This window comes from Dermacentor andersoni, chromosome 2 (assembly GCF_023375885.2).
Source record: "Dermacentor andersoni chromosome 2, qqDerAnde1_hic_scaffold, whole genome shotgun sequence".
In the NCBI taxonomy this organism is placed as follows: domain Eukaryota; kingdom Metazoa; phylum Arthropoda; class Arachnida; order Ixodida; family Ixodidae; genus Dermacentor; species Dermacentor andersoni.
Window position 1 is genome coordinate 193408323 of NC_092815.1, and position 18523 is coordinate 193426845.

The 18523-nt window shown below is 45.2% G+C and overlaps 1 protein-coding gene across 3 annotated transcripts in view; it reads left to right on the forward strand.

The window, feature by feature from the left end:
* Positions 1 to 18523, forward strand: part of LOC126540270 (transcription termination factor 2-like) — a 109766-nt gene that overhangs the window by 42774 nt on the left and 48469 nt on the right. For all 3 annotated transcript variants that reach the window (XR_011892886.1, XM_050187074.3, XM_050187075.3), the window contains exon 13: positions 11983 to 12044. Coding sequence is in view for 2 of the 3 variants with exons in the window: in XM_050187074.3 (XP_050043031.1) it covers positions 11983 to 12044 (62 nt within the window). In the remaining variant the exon portion in view is untranslated. The remainder of the gene's footprint in view (positions 1 to 11982; positions 12045 to 18523) is intronic.

The following is an 18523-nucleotide window of genomic DNA, read 5'->3' on the forward strand; positions in this document are numbered from 1 at the left end:
TGTCGTAAATCTTGGATGCCATGGCTGATGGCACTTAAAGCCCGCAGCCATCATCTGATGGCGCCCACATATTAAAAAGATAAATATTCATTTTCCTTGAGACAAAAAAAGAAGTTGCACTTTCGCCCTAAAGGTGATTTGTTGGCAGTAGCAAAGAGACTACATGAAGTAAGGTTCGTAGTTTTATCGGCCACATAAATTGCAATAAGCGTTTGCTTGCTACCGTATTTACTCAAATGTAATGTAACCACAATTTTAATGCAAGGGTCGACTTTTCAGTCCGTGCATTAAAAAAACAACATAAAACTGCGAATGTAAGTGAGATGAACAAAAGGAAAAATGGTACCTTTATTCAAGGAATCAATTTGGAAATGAGTTCTCTTCAGTTATCATCGTCTGAGAAGGAGACAGAGCTTTCCTTGGGTAATATTCTCGGGTGATCACTTTAGGAGATCGTTTCACTTTTGCTAAATTTTGCATGACTCGACACCGAAAGCGTCCCCGACAAGTGTTTCAGGTGCTGTGCCGAGCTCGTTATCAGTGCCAAGAGCGCTGATAACGCTGAGCGCTGTCTGCCGTATACTTGGGGTTCGGTGCCGAAACGAGCCAAGTCTCGTGAAAGTGAAACTGTTTCCAAAAGTGATCGCCCAAGAATCGAGTCATCCATTTTGTTGAGCTCGTTTGAGGTTAAGTACTTCTTAAAAGACCGCGCAACCATTCATTCGGGAACAGTACCAGGCCAGTACGAGGCCTTTCTGACCGTCCCCACATTTACAAAGGGCCTCCCATTGGCACCACCATCCGAGAATCGTCGACTCATTGACGTCATTGATCATACTTAACACTCTGCGTTGCCGTAACGTTGCCATAATGTTGTAAATGAACATAGAAGCGCAAAAGGCCACGGGGTAATGCACCACCCAAACTGTCACACGAGCCACAAGCACAGCAAGAACAGCACCGATTCGAACAAAAAAGTTTTGACTTCGGTCGACTTGTCTATGAATTGAATCGAGACGTAAAGGTACAGATTCATTTTTAAAAATTTTTGTGTGCAAACAAACAGGGACGAAGAAAAGAAGCAACACAAGGACGAGCACTTTCTAACAACTGGTTTTATTTTCGAAGAACCACCTGCTTAAATACCCACAGATCTGCACAATCTAGTCAACAGAGCACGCCTATAGCGCATATAACAACACTTGTGATAAAATGACGCGGAACAACGCCACCCAGTCAACATAAAAATAGAACAATCTGAGAACAATCTGCGTGTGGTTCAAGCAGACAGGGAAGGCTTTCTGGTTGTTGTACCAAATGATTGTTATTTAGAAAAGGCTTTCCTAGCGGTGAACAGGTGCTTTAGGAAATGTGATGTGAATGTAGAAAACGTAAAAAAGAAGGCGGTGGAGCTATTAAAAAATGTAACCAAGAAAAGCTTGCGTCATATGTAAAGGATTCAAAAGTAATGAAATTGGAGATATTTTTTACTGCAAAAGCACACAAGCAAGGAATTCCGTTTAGGCCTATTGTGTCCAAGCGACCGTGTTGGCAGGTTCTGGTCGCGGGACCCCTGCAGAAAATGTTGAATTCCTTAGAAGTACAGGATCCGTACTTATTGAAAAACTCTGAAGGCCTTGTGAATATTCTGGCATCAGATAGTACAAGTTGCAGCTGGGGATCCAGCATAGATGTTCAAGATCTCTACTATTCCTTACCGCATGGGCCCCTAATGTGCAGTGTTAAAGATTGCATGACAAATCAGAATGACAAGGTGTCATTCCGCAACACGTGCAGGATGGCTTTTGAATCCTTTCTTGAACTTCTGCATTTTTATTTAGCGCATACACATGTAGGATTCTGTGGTGAAACGTATATACAGGCTGTACAGGTGTGTGCATCTGGTCAAAGGTAGCTCCCATCCCTAGTAGCATTTTTTGGGAAGCATAGACAGAGAACTGGCAAAAGATTTAGAAGGAATAGTATGTAAGGTATATAAATATGTTGATGACTACTTGATTTTGGGCTGTCATGTAGACAAGGGTGCTTTCAAGAATAGGGTAGTAGAAGCCTTTAATTCTCTGGGCAAGGGCTTGACATTTACTTCGGAAGTACCGGTAGATAATAAGGTACAGTTTCTTGATGTCAAGTTAGAATTTCTACCAGAACATGTGTGTTGGTCATTCTCGCCCCAAGCTGGTAAACCGCTAATGAACTATGCCTCAAACCATTCCAGGCTTGTGAAGAATGGTATAGTCATTTCGTGTTTCCGGCCAGCATTGTTGAAGTCATGTCACCACACTGTAAACATTGCATTTCTTGAGCAAGTTGATCGGTTGAGAAAGGCTGGGTACCCACTCGCTGTGATGCTGGTGTCATGCACTAGACCAATGAAAAAACTTAAACAGGATAAAGAACCCTGCACAAAGAATCAAAGACAGAAGGATCTAGCTTCCAAGGTTTCAGTGATTCCGTATGTGCACGGCCTTTCACACAGGCTTAAAAAGGTGGCTGGGAGTTATGAAGTAAAAGTGGTGTTTTCGGCAAAAAAAACAAAATAGGTAGTGTGTGTTCTAAGGTAAAAAATAAGTTGAAAAGTAAGGATGGTGCAAAGAAAGAATGTAGTGTTAAACATCCGCTTAAGAACGATTTTGTCAATTGCGCGAAGAACGTTGTGTCAGATTCCTATGACGTGTGGTCATGTGTACGTAGGGCAGACTGCGAGATGCATTAACACGAGACTAAGGGAACACTTGTCTAGTCTGAAAGGTCGCCCTAGTACGCATTTGGCAATGCATTGTCAAGAACATGTTGCTCACCTTGTCTTAGTAGCATCAACATTTTGTTTAGGCATAGGAATCAAACCACAATAGAAATTGTGGAAGCTCACTGGATTGCAAAACAAAAGGAAAAATGCATCAGCCATCCTTCTGTTTCATTGTTGGATAAAGAAAATTCGCTTCTGTCATCATATCTTTAACGCATTTTCATCGTAAGTGCTTGTTTTATGCGCCTTGCTGTTTTTATGTTGACCGGGTAGCGTTGTTCCAGGGCATTTTATTACAAGTGTTGTTATATGCGCTATAAACGTGCTCTGTTGACTAGATTGTGCAGATCTGTGGGTATTTAAGCAAGTGGTTTTTCAAAAATAAAACCAGTTAGAAAGCGCTTGTCCTTGTGTTGCTCCTTTTCTTCGTCCCTGTTTGTTTGTGCAGAAAAGCGGTTTTTAAAAATCAATCTGTTTTAACTAGGCCGACTCGCAGTTATGCTAAAGGTGCAGGTTGCCGACATAACATTGAAAACCGAGAAATTTAGAATATTTGTTTTAAATATTTCAAATTTTGCCATTATTCAAATGTAACGCGAGGGTAGAGTTCAAGCAACGAAAATCATGAAAGAACTCGTGTTACAATCGAGTAAATACGGTAATCAAATTAACAAGCATGGTCTCATGCATGCACTGCCACACTACCCCTTAGGCACGGCCTGTGGCCTGCGTGTGCATGCAGCCGCGCAAAGAGCCGTGTGCAGCCACGGCCAGGGTAGACGAGGAGACGGGCGCACCAGGGGCCGAGTGCAGATGGCTGCGTAGTATTTCCTCCCACGCCCTCTGGCGCAAGCTTGATCGTGTCGCCTCGTGCTCACCCCCTTCCCACCTTCCTTGCTCTAAAGGGTTAGCTCTGGTGTTAGTACTTCAAATGAAAGCTTGCTTTATCCAAGTTGCCACGCACTGCACGGCCTTTGCAAGTTTTTTACCCACGCGACTGACGGCGCTGCGGTGCATCCTGCATACCGTGTTCTCGTGTGCACTCTTCGACGGCACTTTTGTCACTCAACCTTTTCACGTGGAAGGACGCGTGTCAGTAACTTCTGCCTCGGCTGATATATTTGTAATCCTTTTGGTAGGTTTAGCAGCCATACAGGCTCCAAGTACATACATTAAATGGCCGAAAACTCGGTTAAATTTAAACTGTGTCATGAAATAGCTTCGTTAAATCACATAGAAAGTACACAGTATTTATTGGAACTAAGTTCGGGAAATTAAAATAGTTCATTGCATCACCGATATAGTTAAATCAAAATTCGCTCTACGAAGGTTTAACTGTATTTTGCTCCAAAACCTACATTTTTTTGCCTTGAAGATTGCTCCAAGACCTGTGCCACCTTTGCATATCAACAAGTTCATTAATACAACAACACATCACCACAACACATGTTCTTATGTTACACTGCAATCCTTAAAAAGGCCCCGCAGGGGTGTCTGCGTCAGTAGGCGTTTGGTGTGTTGCGACACCACGTACCCGAGCACATGAGGGTTGGACCCTCCCGCGTGTAGCCGTGCGCGGCTTAGCCATGTCTGGGGAAAGGAGGGATCCTGGGGCTTGAGCCGATGCCGGGTGTTTGGACCTTTAAGGCCCCCCGACGGAGGCAACACACCTCTTTGGCCTCGGCTTCACATAGACGGCACCTGCAGGCTGACCCACCTGGAGGACATCGGCAGTCGCCTTTTCCTGTCTCTCCCTCCTCGAATCTTCGTCTTTATCTCTCACTTTTTGACCTTTCCTGTCTTCTTCTCTCTTCCATTTACTTCCTTTCTCCATGGCGGCAAGGGTTAACCTTGTGTGAGTAGCCAAGCTAGGTTATATCATATATTTGGTCATAGTGGTAGCGTACAGCTGGCGTTTGTAGGCCTTGTTTTTTACAGGCCCTGCAGCGTCCCCCTGTTGGGCTCCATGGTGGGTGGCTGGCACTACTGCCGAAAAATACACTCACTTATGGCTAGCTCCTTCCCTACACTACCTGATCGTTCCCTGAAGAGGGGCCGCACTGAAGAAATCTTTGAATTTATTGTACGCCAAAAAGAAACTTTCCCGCAATTTCATGTCATCCATTCTGAAAAACAAGAAAAACAAGCACGAGCAATCTCACCTTTTGTTGTTTCGAAATCCCTTATTCAGGCACTTGGACCAGGCTATAAAGCATCAAAGATGGCTACCGGTGATCTCCTTTTGGAACTCCGCAACAAAAAGCAACACGAGAAACTGCCTAACTTTGTATCATTTGGAGATGTCCCAGTAACAGTGACCCCGCACCGCACTATGAACACCACCCGTGGTGTAGTCTCAGATGATGATCTGATGGAGCTTACAGACGTTGAACTATTAGAAAGCTGGAGCGATCAAAACGTAATCAATGTTAAGAGAATTCTGCTAAGGCGCGATGGCAAAGCGATTAAAATAAAAGATCTAATTCTTACCTTTGGTTCAAGTGTGCTCCCTGATAGTATTCAGGCAGGATATCTGAAGATCCGGGTCAGACCATATGTCCCAAGCCCTCTGAGATGTTTTAAATGCCAGCGATTTGGCCACAGCTCATCGAACTGCCGCGGCTGCCAAACTTTTGCAAAATGCAGTGCTCATGAGCACTCCGCTGAATCGTGTGAAAACACTCTCCGCTGTGTCAACTGTGACGATGAGCACGCCGCGTACTCGCGGTCGTGCCCCTCCTGGAAGAAGGAAAATGAAATCGTAACAATCAAAGTAAAAGAGAATATATCATTCAAGGAATCATGAAGGCGGGTATCTTACATGCCCAAGAACTCTTTTGCCGATGTGATGCGCCAGAGGGCAGCGACACAACAGCCTTCGGTGGCTGTCCGACCCATAAGCAGTGAGTAGGGAGTTACGCCATCTGCCCCCGCGGCGGTTGCAGCTAGCGCTGCTCCGTCAACCCAGCAGAAGGGGCCATCGACCCCAAAGGTGGGCGCAGCCAAGGCTGCCCCAACCTCCCCGGCCCCTTCCAGTGCTGGCAACAGCCGGCGCAGCCAAATCCCTCAGGGAGCCCCATCGACCTCCGGGCTGGTGGGCGCAGGGGACTTGCCCTCTAAGGTGGGACTCTCTCTGGTAACTCCTCGCTCGCAAGAGCACGTGTCCAGTGCCTCTCAAGAGGCAATGGACACTACACCTATCCCCAAGGCGCATCAAGTGCCTAAGGAGCGACGAGGCTCCCTCGAACACTTCAGAAAGGGCAAAACCCCCGTTACAGGACCTCGAAAGAGCTCTGTAAACTAAGGCATCACTTCCGTTTTCGTACACACAGCACCAATTTGCTTTAAATATGGATACACAAATTATTCAATGGAATGTCAGAGGTCTTCTTAGAAACCTTGATGTGCAAGAACTTATCCACAAACACAATCCAAAAGTGCTGTGTTTACAGGAAACACACTTAGAACCGAAACACACAAACTGTCTTCGACAGTATGTTACGTTTCACAAAGATCGTGATGATGCTGTCGCATCATTGGGCGGCGTTATCATTGTTATTCATAAAAGCATAGCATGTCAACGTTTGCAGCTACAAACGTCCCCCGAAGCAGTGGCAGTTCGAGTTGTTCTGCTAAACAAACTTATCACTATTTCCTCGCTTTATTTTCCCCCACATTATAAACTAAGCAAACATGAATTTCAGTCCTTTATAGATGAATTTCCAGAAGCTTATGTTGTTCCTGGCGATTTCAATGCACACAACTTCCTGTGGGGCGACCCACGTATAGATGCGCGAGGACGTCTTGTTGAACAGTTCCTTTTTCTTCTGGTGCGTGCCTGCTGAATAAGAAGGAACCCACATATTACTCTCTTGCAAACAGAACCTGTTCTTCAATAGATCTTAGCAAAATTTCCCCGTCTATACTGCCTGAACTTGAATGGGAAGTCACCAACAACCCTTGCGGCAGCGACCACTTCCCTATACTACTAAGATCAGCTAAAGAAAATGAATATCCACCACAGGCTCCTAGGTGGAACGTCGATACAGCCGATTGGGAGAAATTCCGAACTCTTACTAGTATCTCATGGGCTGATATGTCTTCTTTAGAAATTGATGCTGCTGTGGAGTACTTTACGGCATTCATTATAGATGCCGCATCTAAATGCATATCTGAAGTAAGTGGCTTGGCATGCAAACGGCGTGTCCCGTGGTGGAACGACGAATGTAGGATCGCTCGTAAGAAACAGAACAAAGCGTGGGGGCTGCTACGCGCCTCCCCCACTGCAGAGAATCTTATCAACTTTAAAAAAGCAAAGTCCCAAGGCAGGAGAACCAGCCGAAAGGCCAGAAGAGAAAGCTGGCAGAACTTTTTATCAAGTATTAACTCGTTTACAGATGAGGCCAATGTCTGGAACAGGGTAAATAGAATTAGAGGGCGACAAACATATTCACTCCCTTTGGTAAACGCACAGGGCGATACACTGCAAGATCAGGCAGACTCACTTGGGGAGCACTTTGAGAGCGTGTCAAGTTCAAACCATTCTTCGCAATCCTTTCTCAAATATAAACAAATAGAAGAATGTAAGCCACTCATAAGAAAATGTCCACAGAATGAACCGTACAACTGTCCCTTTAGTGTTGCCAAGTTGAGAGCTGCCTTGAAATCATGCAAGAGCTCTGCACCGGGATCTGACAGAATCATGTATGAAATGATGAAAAACCTACACAACGACACCCAAGTTACACTACTCACAATTTTCAACGCCATTTGGGCTGCAGGATACCTTCCAACTGCATGGAAAGAAGCCATTGTGGTTCATGTTTTGAAACAAGGCAAATATCCTTCCTCAGTGGCAAGTTACCGCCAAATCGCCCTCGCAAGTTGCCTTTGTAAGGCACTTGAAAAAAATGATTAATCGGCGACTCATCCATTTCCTTGAAATGAACAAAATGCTTGATCCCTATCAGTGCGGCTTCCGAGAAGGGCGCTCCACAACCGACCACCTTGTACCTATTGAAGGAAATATCCATGACGCATTTGTACACAAACAGTTTTTCTTATCGATATTTCTCGATATGGAGAAGGCGGACGATACAACATGGCGCTACGGAATCTTGAGAGATTTGTCAGAAATGGGCATTCATGGTAATATGCTAAACGTAATAAAAAGCTACTTGTCCAATCGTACCTTCTGGGTAAAAGTTCGCAATGTGCTGTCACGTCCTTTTACACAAGAAACTGGTGTACCCCAAGGAGGCGTTCTCAGCTGCACACTCTTCATCGTGAAGATGAACACGCTTCGCGCTTCATTACCACCAGCAATCTTTTATTCTGTCTACGTGGATGACATACACATAGCTTTCAAATCCTGTAACCTCGCAGTGTGCGAGAGACAGGTACAGCATGGCCTGAACAAAGTCTCAATGTGGGCAGACAAGAATGGATTTAAGATCAATCCTAACAAAAGCTTGTGTGTTCTTTTTACAAGAAAGAGAGGACTTATCCCAGATCCTTGCATAGAACTGCGTGGACAACAGATACCCGTAAACAAAGAGCACAAATTTCTAGGTGTTATACTTGACAATAGACTCACTTTCGTCCCACACATTAAACATCCTAAAGAAAAATGTCTGAAAACAATGAACCTAATGAAACTTCTATCCCAGACTACGTGGGGTAGTGACAGGAAGGGCTTAGTGAATCTCTATTCAGCCTTATTCGGTCACAATTAGGTTATGGTGCCATGGTATATAACTCTGCCGCCTCGAGCGTGCTAAAGATGCTAGACCCTGTTCACTATCTAGGTGTCCGCTTAGCCACGTGCGCTTTCAGAACAAGGCCGATTGAAAGCTTGTATGCCTAATCGAATGAGTGGTCGCTTCACTTGCAGTCATCAGCTTTACATATTTCCTTAAAGTGCACTCTAATCTTGAACATCCATGTTTTGGTACCGTTACCAATATGACGTGCGCTACACTTTTCCGCAACCGTCCGTCTATAAGACAGCCTTTCTCGCTGCGTGTGAAGGAGCTTAGCGATGAAATGCATGTCCCACTCCTCGAGCATCACTTAATGCACCTAACCAAGCTCTTACCTCCTTGGGAGTGGCAGGTGATACAATGTGACATATCCTTTATAAACGTTACAAAGCACGCTCCTGAGGCCAAAATCAGAATGCATTTCCTAGAACTTCAGTGCAAGCACTCCTGCGCAGAGTTCTACACAGACGCTTCGAAGTCAAAAGCCGGGGTATCCTATGAAGCCGTCGGCCCATCCTTCTCGGAATCCGATGTACTGCATCCTGAAACAAGCATCTTTACGGCCGAGGCCTATGCACTATTGTCGGCTGTAAAGCATATAAGGAAATCAAAACTTCTAAAAGCAGCTATCTATACAGACTCTCTAAGCGTCGTGAAGGCCTTAAAGTCACTCAGCAAACATAAAAATTCCTGTATTTAATTAACTCTATTCAGTATTGGGAAAAGCGTACTCATCTAACCAGAATATCATAATATGCTGGGTACCTGGCCATAGGGGAATCGAAGGTAACATTCTGGTGGACGAAATGGCCACGTCTATCACATCGCAAGCTGTCACCCCTACCGCAGATGTGCCTGTCACAGACCTGAGGCCTTTCTTACGAAATAAACTGCGAAACCACTGGCAGTGCACGTGGGACGCGCAAACAAATAACAAACTGCACGTTATAAAGCCCCAGTTAGGTTTCTGGCCCTCCCCAACAAGATCTCAGTGAACAGATGTCCTATTCTGTCGCCTCAGAATAGGACACACATTTGGCACCCATAATTTTCTGCTTACTGGAATTGAACCTCCAACCTGTGGTAGATGCGGCGAGAGGCTGACTGTCCCCTCCACGTGCTGCTGGAGTGTCGGGAAGCCAAAACAGAAAGAAAGAAACATTTTCCGCTTGCATACCGTTATTACATCCGTCTACACCAAGCTATGTTTCTTGGTAAGGAACCGCTTTTTAACACGAAGGCAGTCCTCAACTTCTTAAATGATGTTGTCCTACATGTTATAAGCTCATTAACTTCGTAGAGCATCTTCACTCCATAGGATGCCGCTGCGATAATTGTTTTGCATAGCACATGCCTCCAGGCCCTTGTGTTTCAGGGGCTCTAAGGAGGCAGTAGTGCTCTAGCCAATCTTATAACCTGATATATTTTACACATCGTATCATTCTTTTGAAATGGATCTCAATGTTCATAGTACATGTCATACGTCATCGCCATATTCTTACTATACAGATTTTACGCACTGTAGAGTGACTATTTTTAAGGCCCCTTTACAGCCACATCACGCCAACTTCATAGAAATCATAATTACACTGCAAACTCATTACCACAGACATGGTGCTCTTTGGTCGTACTTGGCCCTTGCGCCATTAAACATCAAACATTCATTCAATCCTTAAAAAGGAGAAGAATGATTTATTCTTGCTAGCTCAGCATCAGAACCATAGCAGTTAGATTAACTTACAGATTTGTGCCCTTGCTGGATTTGCTTGATAAAGAGTGGAGCTCTCTTTGGTGCAACCCAAAAACCAGCTGGCAGCCCTGGAACTGACATGGACCGGCGTCTTTATTCCATGATGAAGTTCTCACAGATTTGCTGTTTGATGGCACTGTTCTCTACAAAATCACATAATGAAACAGCAAATGCTACCTAATTATCTTCACTGCAACGAATACACTACATACCATCAAGCACTTCATTGCTACTTTAACCCTTTAAGAAGAAGCTTTAGCTCGGGTGCTCCTATCTAAATACATGTAGAAGGAGAATTCGTTTATCTCGGTTTGTTGCATTTAAAAAAGAACTTGAAATCTAGTGACTGTTGGTTTCCAATTTTTTATTTAGATCATCAATTTTTTATTAAAGATTGGCAAAAATAAAAAAATTTTAAGAGAACTAAACTATCAAATTTACAACCCTGTGACTCAGCAGTGACAATATAAATGATACCACAATTCTGTGAAGTGCACCCAATAGTACATCTAAAGCGGACAAAATTTATGTTACACATTAATCTCAAAAAATTTAGTAATATGGAAATACAGCTTTTGCAGAACCCTTGTACACAACGTAATGAATTATAAATTGACATATCGAATTTGTCTGCTTTGAATGATCTAATGGATGCCATTTACAGAACCGCTGTAACTGTTTTTGTTGCAGAGCTATTAATTTGTAAACTTCGTGCTTCTATATTTTGTAACTTCTGAATTTTTGAAAATTCTGTTAAGAAAATTTATGCCGTAAATCGAAATTTTGCTTCCAACAGTCACTAGAATTTAATTTTGTCTCTCAAGTGCAACAAATTTCAATAAAATCGGTCCAGGGGTTATCTCAGAAAAATGTTCCTGTTTTACATGTATTTGAATAGGCCGCGTCGGAGTTGGGCTTGAACTAAAGCTTCCTCCTAATGACGGCACATATAAGTACTACACCCCCAAAAAATTTATTTGCTATGTAAATATGCAAAAGACATTGAGAGTAAGCCTGATGAATGAACACAAAAAATATTTTGTGAAACTTTTTCAGCAACAATGGTGGGGGGGGGGGTGCAGCACCAGGTGGAAACTTGGAAGTAGGCTTCACCCTCAGCCACCTATGGCTTTGTTTGATATTTGTACAGCCAGTTCCCGTCACGTGTGTTCCGTAGGCGTAGATTTCATTTGTTTTGCATCACGTGTGTGATACCCCTGCAGCTGGAGATCTTGCATCGGTCTCTATCCTCTGCCCTTACTTTCGAAAGAAAGAGAGTCGCGTGGCGAATTGCTTCCTCGTCCTGTGTTCCTGCTATAAACCAACAAATGACGCTTGCGGCCTGTCGTTTAGTGTTGGCCAAAGACATTTAGCCAGAAACTTAGTACAAAACTCAGCCAGAAAAAAAAAATTCATCTGCTATGTTGCCTGGAGGTAACAGTCGTCAATGAAGAGTTAATAAACCAAATAGCTTTCTAGAAGCACTTGGCTATTCGCTCATATTGACAATCATCGTTGATGGTTTTTGAAGAATACTTTGCACCGATATTGCTGTTTCATGACTCTCTCATTGTCCTAGCATCTCCTATCTGACAACTGTTTGCTCATTTTTCTCACTTAGTTTTGGCAATTGTGGCTTGCCTTACAGTTATTTTGAGTGCTGATCACCATAATTGTGATCACTCTTTTCTCTGTGCCTACAGATCAGGACTCTGCTCGACATGCTGCTCAAGGTGCGAGAAGAATCAAACAACCAAGACAAGAGGTGATGTCCAGCTGTTAACTTGTGCTGGTCAGATGTTTGGTTATACTGTTGCTACTGCTGCTTCGTGGCGTTGGTACATTTGTGCTAAATGCTCAAACTAGTCGCAAGCGATGACGTCCGTACCCCAAATTGTGCTTGCATGAGTGTCCACAGACAGTATTGCTGCAGTTGGCTTCTGCGAATTGGCCCTGACGGGAGTGACGAAATAGACTGAATTATCCTGCGGGTCGAATTGAACAAGGTGCAGAAAAAATGTCCCACGATTATGATACTCCCTAATGGAAAATTTGAGCGCAGCTGTATCCACGTTTTCATTTCGTGATATATTGAGGCAAAGAATTTGAGACATAAATCACTGCACCGACGGGCAGTGGGCCAGTGCTGTCAGTGCCATCACAGAGGAAGGGGTAGTACGGGAACGCTGGCATGATGAGCAGCATCAGAGCCAGCTGTGGAAGTTGACGACGATGAATGCGCAGGCAGTGGCACGAGCGTGTTTGTGCTGTTACACTCAGGGACGGCAATACTCAACCCAGGAATGGGTGCCTGAGAGCTGCGCATTAAAAACGCCAAAACAAACCACTAATTCATATGACATTATTTCCCCTATTCCATAACGCCCCCGAATCAAACACGCACCCGCTTTTTATGTGTCTAATGTAGAGTACTAACGTAGGAATGACATTAAAGCTCCTAAACGAAATAGAAATCTAACCCGCACCCAATTTTTCAGCTAGAATATTGTTGCACAGTGGTGGTTGGTTTCCTAAAATCAGCTTTGCCACACAGTTTTTTTAGTCAGCTCTGCCGCAATACATCCAGGTTATGCATGCAGTAAAGTATACAACTATTGCTAAGGCACTTTTGGTATTGTGCTCGATTGCACCACGGTGGCAATATTTGGCCTAATTTTCTTTAAATAGAAGAAAGGAATGCATTATAATAACGTAAACGCTGTAATAAAACATTGTGAGCTACGGTTATTGGTTGAATATCTTCCCAGGGCAGGCCAAAAATAGGTGTTTTCAGTGAGAGAGTATGTGTGATTGATGCATTCACTGTTCTCTAAGCTCTGCCAAGACTTCCACTGCCACTGAAGGGGTCGCTATCTGGGGTCATTATAGGGCTCAGGTGCCTTCGTGCGGACTGGTAAAGTTCGAATTATCTGGCGAAGGCCAATTTTAGGACCAAAATAACTAAAGTTTAAGCCAATAGAAATGCATAGGCGCCAGCCGGGACCGTCAGTTGGGATCAGATTAACCGAAAAATTGAATTAACTGGAGTCAACTTAATGGAAGTCTACTGCACACGATTTCATTTTTGCTGATGAGCTGGCTGCACCACCACATGGCACATTCGAGCAGGCTTGACCATGATAGAGATCAGCAGTGTATCGATATTGTAGTTAACACTTATCAACACTCAATTTTACACAGGGCTAAGTGATAACTGGTACACCCAGGAATTTCTCTACAAATACAGAAAATACTATGTCTGTCAAAAACTGCTGTAAAGCACAGGATTTCTACTAAGTGGGTTTTAGCTTGGTTATTGCATGGCTTCAAATCTGCAATTGTAGCATGTGTTCTGAAGTGATTAGCTGCAAAGTACATTAGTTTAATTTTGTTAAAAAGCTACCATCACTCTCGCAATTTGTCTTGCAAGTGGTCTCCATCTCTTCCAGTAATAGAGCCACAGAACTGTGGTTTCTGCCACAGAATATTTTTAATAAATACAGTCAAACGCCTTTATAACGAACACCTCTACGATGAAGCGACCTAAGGATTGATTATGTCCCAGTTGAATTGCTGTCGTGCTACCTCTCATATGTATTGCGAAAGCCTCTACAACAATGACCAGTACAAGGAATTTAGGCGACTCTGATGGCTAATTTGTTGCTTTACAATGAATGCCACATAGTGCTGCTGCCACTGCTCTTCGCACACGCCACTGACCTGTGATCTGCGCTATCGCTAACAGTAGCGCTAACAACACATTTGACGAATGTGCTGATGTCGGCGAGCTTTACAGCCCTGCAGCACTGCTCCAGGAATCGCTCAATCTGTACGATATGTGTAAAAAAGCAGGAGATGCAACGGCTGATGAATGCATCACAATTGATGACGATGTGATTATGTAATACAGTGCAGTCCACTTATAAGGATATCAAGAAGAATGAAAAATCCTATCATTACAACTGTTCAGCACTATATCTGGACTGCCGTTAAAGAAAAAAAAAAAACTGTCGAACACATTCTGTAGTTATGAAATCAAATTTGCCACTTTTCTTCTTCTTGTGCTTTTCTTTCTTTCTTTCTCTTTTCTTTTGTGAAGCGCGGAGCATGACTGTGGGCAATGCGAACGGGAAGCAGCTAATGCCATCTTGTGGCAAGCTGCGCCAACTTGCGATGCCCTCCGTGGCTTTCGTAATCGGCGCGTGGGCTGGTGGCAAGACGTGCTGTGTAGTAATGGCAACAGATGTGAACTTGCGCAGCCAAACTTTTCACCCTGTCTCGGTATCATTCGTTTAAGGAGAATTAAGCAACACAAATGTCATGATTATTCTGCATGTAAAGCGCCATCCTGAAGGCAAAATTCTCATCGTTATATCTGATATACGGTGAATAACATAATGTCATGAAGAGGAAGCCTGATGCACAAATGTATGTACAACTATTTACATGGGGAAAAGTTTGTGGTACTTGCACACGCTGGTACAAAGGTCACAGCTCCAGGAGACAGTCTACCACTTCCTCCTTGTCTCCCACGAGCAACCCTGCGAGACTTATCATGAAATAGCCCATAGGTATCGCTTGAGACATCACGCACTCCCACCACTGGCCAAGAAACTCGATAAAACACAAGCGGTCCTGTTTAGGCGACTCCAGACAAACACATACCCACACCCATAGTACATTAACAAAATCACAGGGGGCAAGGAAAGCGACCAATGTAGGCTATGTTCACAAGCAGAAACATTCACACACATAATGTGGGAATGCACCTTGCTCCCGTTTTCTCATCCCCCCATCAGCAGCGAGACTGACTGGACAGCCTGGCTCAGTTCCGGGGACGTCGACCGAAAGCTTGAACTGGTGGACTGGGCGGAGAAGGCCAAGCAGGCCCAGGGCCTTACTTGAGCCCGATCCCTCATCCACGTCCCCCTTTACCCTTCCCCTTTTCAATAAAGCTTACCACCACCATCACCACCTGGTCTCCCTCTTGCACACACAGTCCTGCCCAAATGCACTGCAACATAACCCTCGGGGGCTGGAGCGCTGTCTTGGCACTTGTTGGAAAAATAGTGAACTAGATGAGCAGCACGGGTTTAAACTGGACATGCGGATGACGTAATTTCGTAGCTGGGACAAGGACGCCGTGTCTTCAACAAGGGCGATTTCGTAAATTAACTGACCTAATTGTAGCAATACCCAGTAGGGCCCAATATAGCATGACAGCAGTTTTTCGGACAGGCCGACTTGGTGACTTGTGGAGTCTACAAAAGACCAAGATTTCTGGGAGTGAACTGAAGGTTCCGGTGGCGATTGTCCTAACGGGTCTTTTGTGATGCTTGAGCCGCTGTAAGTCAATCAAAGGCTTAAAGGCAATCTGGCAAGCCATACGAGCTGTCCAATGGCGTCATGGGCGTAATCTGTGGTAGGTTGCAGCAACAAAAGTACGGTCAAACCTATTTAATATGTACCCGCTTAATGTGTAATTGTGGTTTAAATGTAGTCGCCCCCACAGGGGCGTCTGCGTCAGCAGGCGTTTGGTGTGTTGCGACACCATGGACCCGAGCACACGAGGGTTGGACCCTCCCGCGTGTAGCCGTGCGCGGCTTAGCCGTGTCTGGGGAAAAGGGGATCCTGGGGGTTGAGCCAATGCTGGGTGTTTGGACCTTTAAGGCCCCCCGGCGGAGGCAACACACCTCTTCGGCCTCGGCTTCACATAGACGGCACCTGCAGGCTGACCCACCTGGAGGACATCGGCAGTCGCCTTTTCCTGTCTCTCCCTCCTCGAATCTTCGTCTTTATCTCCCACTTTTTGACCTTTCCTGTCTCCTTCCCTCTTCTTTTTACTTCCTTTCTCCTGGCGGCAAGGGTTAACCCTGTGTGGCTATCCAACCTTGGGTACACCATATTCGGTTATAGTGACGGCGTACGACTGGCATCGTGCAGACTTGTATGCAAGCTCTGCCGCGTCCCCTCGTTGGGCTCCGTGGTGGGCGGTCGGCGCTGTTGCCGAATGTATACATTTTTCATGGAAACTTCTTTCCCCTCCCTTGCTGATCGCCCTCAGAAATGAGGGCGCACCGAAGATGTCTTCAAGTTTTTTGGATGCCAAACCCAGAATTTTCCCCGCTTCCACGTTATTCATTCCGAAAAGCCAAACAAAGCAGTGCAAAACATTTCACCATTCCGTGTTTCAAAGGCCCTGACTGATGTTTTTGGTCCAGGTTACAAGGTGTCGAGGATGGCAAGCGGCGACCTCTTCTTGGAGCTCCGCGATGTAAAACAATATGAGAAACTACCGCAACTAGTGTCATTTGGGGAGACCCCCATAACAGTAACCCTGCACCGTACAATGAACACCACCCGTGGTGTTGTGTCAGATGATGATTTGCTTGAGCTCACTGAAGCGGAACTCCTGGAGGGCTTCAGCGAACAAAATGTGATCAATGTCAGAAGAATTAAGATGAGGCGGGATGGTAAAGAGATTCAGACTAAGCACCTAATAATTACTTTCGGATCAAGTATCTTGCTGGAATCAATCGAGGCTGGGTACATCAAGCTCCGTGTTAGGCCGTACGTGCCAAACCCACTCCGATGTTTCAAATGCCAGCGCTTCGGTCACAGCTCGCAGAGCTGCCGAGGCCGCCAAACTTGTGCAAAATGCAGTGTTCAAGAACACACCTCTGAAGCTTGTGAGAACGCTCTCCACTGTGCAAACTGTGACGGGGAGCACGCTGCATACTCGTGGTCGTGCCCCTCCTGGAAGAAAGAAAAAGAAATCGTAACGATCAAAGTAAAAGAGAATATCTCATTCAAGGAGGCATGCAGGTGGGTGTCGTACCTGCCCAAGAAAACCTTCGCCGATGTGGCGCGTCAGGGGGCAGCGTCACAACGGCCTCCGGCGGCTGTTACGCCATCTGCCCCCACGGCGGTTGCAGCTAGCACTGCTCCGTCAACCCCGCAGACGGGGCCACCGACCCCAAAGGTGGGCGCAGCTGAGGCTGCCCCAACCTCCCCGGCCCCTTCCAGCGCTGGCAACAGCCGGTGTAGCCAAATCCCTCAGGGAGCCCCATCAACCTCCGGGCTGGTGGGCGCAGGGGTCTTGCCATCCAAATGGGACCTTCGCAGGTAACTTCCCGCTCGCAAGAGCATGTGTCCGGCGCCTCACAAGAGGCAATGGACACTACACCTGTCCTCAAGGCGCAGCAAGCGCCTAAGGAGCGGCGAGGCTCCCTCGAACGCTCCAGAAAGGGCAGAACCCCCGTTACAGGGCCTCGAAAGAGCTCTGTAACGTAAGGCATCACCTTCGTTTCCATACACACAGCACTTATTTACATTCAATATGGATACACAAATTATTCAATGGAACGTCAGAGGTCTTCTTAGCAACCTTGATGACTTGCAAGAGCTTATCCAAAAACACAATCCAAAAGTGCTGTGTCTACAGGAAACACACTTAAAACCACAACACAAACTTTCTCCGACCGTATGTCAAGTTTCGCAAAGATCGCGATGATGCTGTCGTATCATCAGGCGGTGTTGCCATTTTTATTCATAAAAGTATTTCCTGTCAGCGTTTACAGCTACAAACGCCCCTTGAAGCAGTGGCGGTTCAAGCTCTTCTTCTAAATAAACTCGTCACCATTTGCTCGCTTTACGTACCCCCACACTACAAATTAACGAAACATGAATTTCAATCCTTTATAGATCAATTGCCAGAACCTTATGTTGTTCTTGGCGATTTCAATGCGCACAGCTCCCTGTGGGGCGACTCTCGTACAGACGCACGAGGTCGTCTTGTTGAACAGTTCCTTTTTTCTTCTGGTGTGTGCCTTCTGAATAAGAAGAAACCCGCTTATTACTGTCTTGCAAACAATACCTTTTCTTCAATTGATCTGAGCATAGTTTCCCCGTCCATACTGCCTGAACTTGAATGGGAAGTTACCGACAACCCTTACGGCAGCGACCACTTCCCTATACTGCTAAGATCACCGAAAGAAAACGAATATCCACCACAGGCTCCTAGGTGGAAGATTGAGACAGCTGATTGGGAGAAATTTCGATTTCTTACTAGTATCTCATGGTCTGACATAGCTTCGTTAGGAATTTATGCTGCTGTTGAGTTCTTTACAGCCTTCATAATAGATGTCGCATCTAAATGCATATCAGAAATAAATGGCTTGGCGTGCAAACGGCGTGTCCCGTGGTGGAACGACGATTGTAGGATCGCTCGTAACAAACAGAACA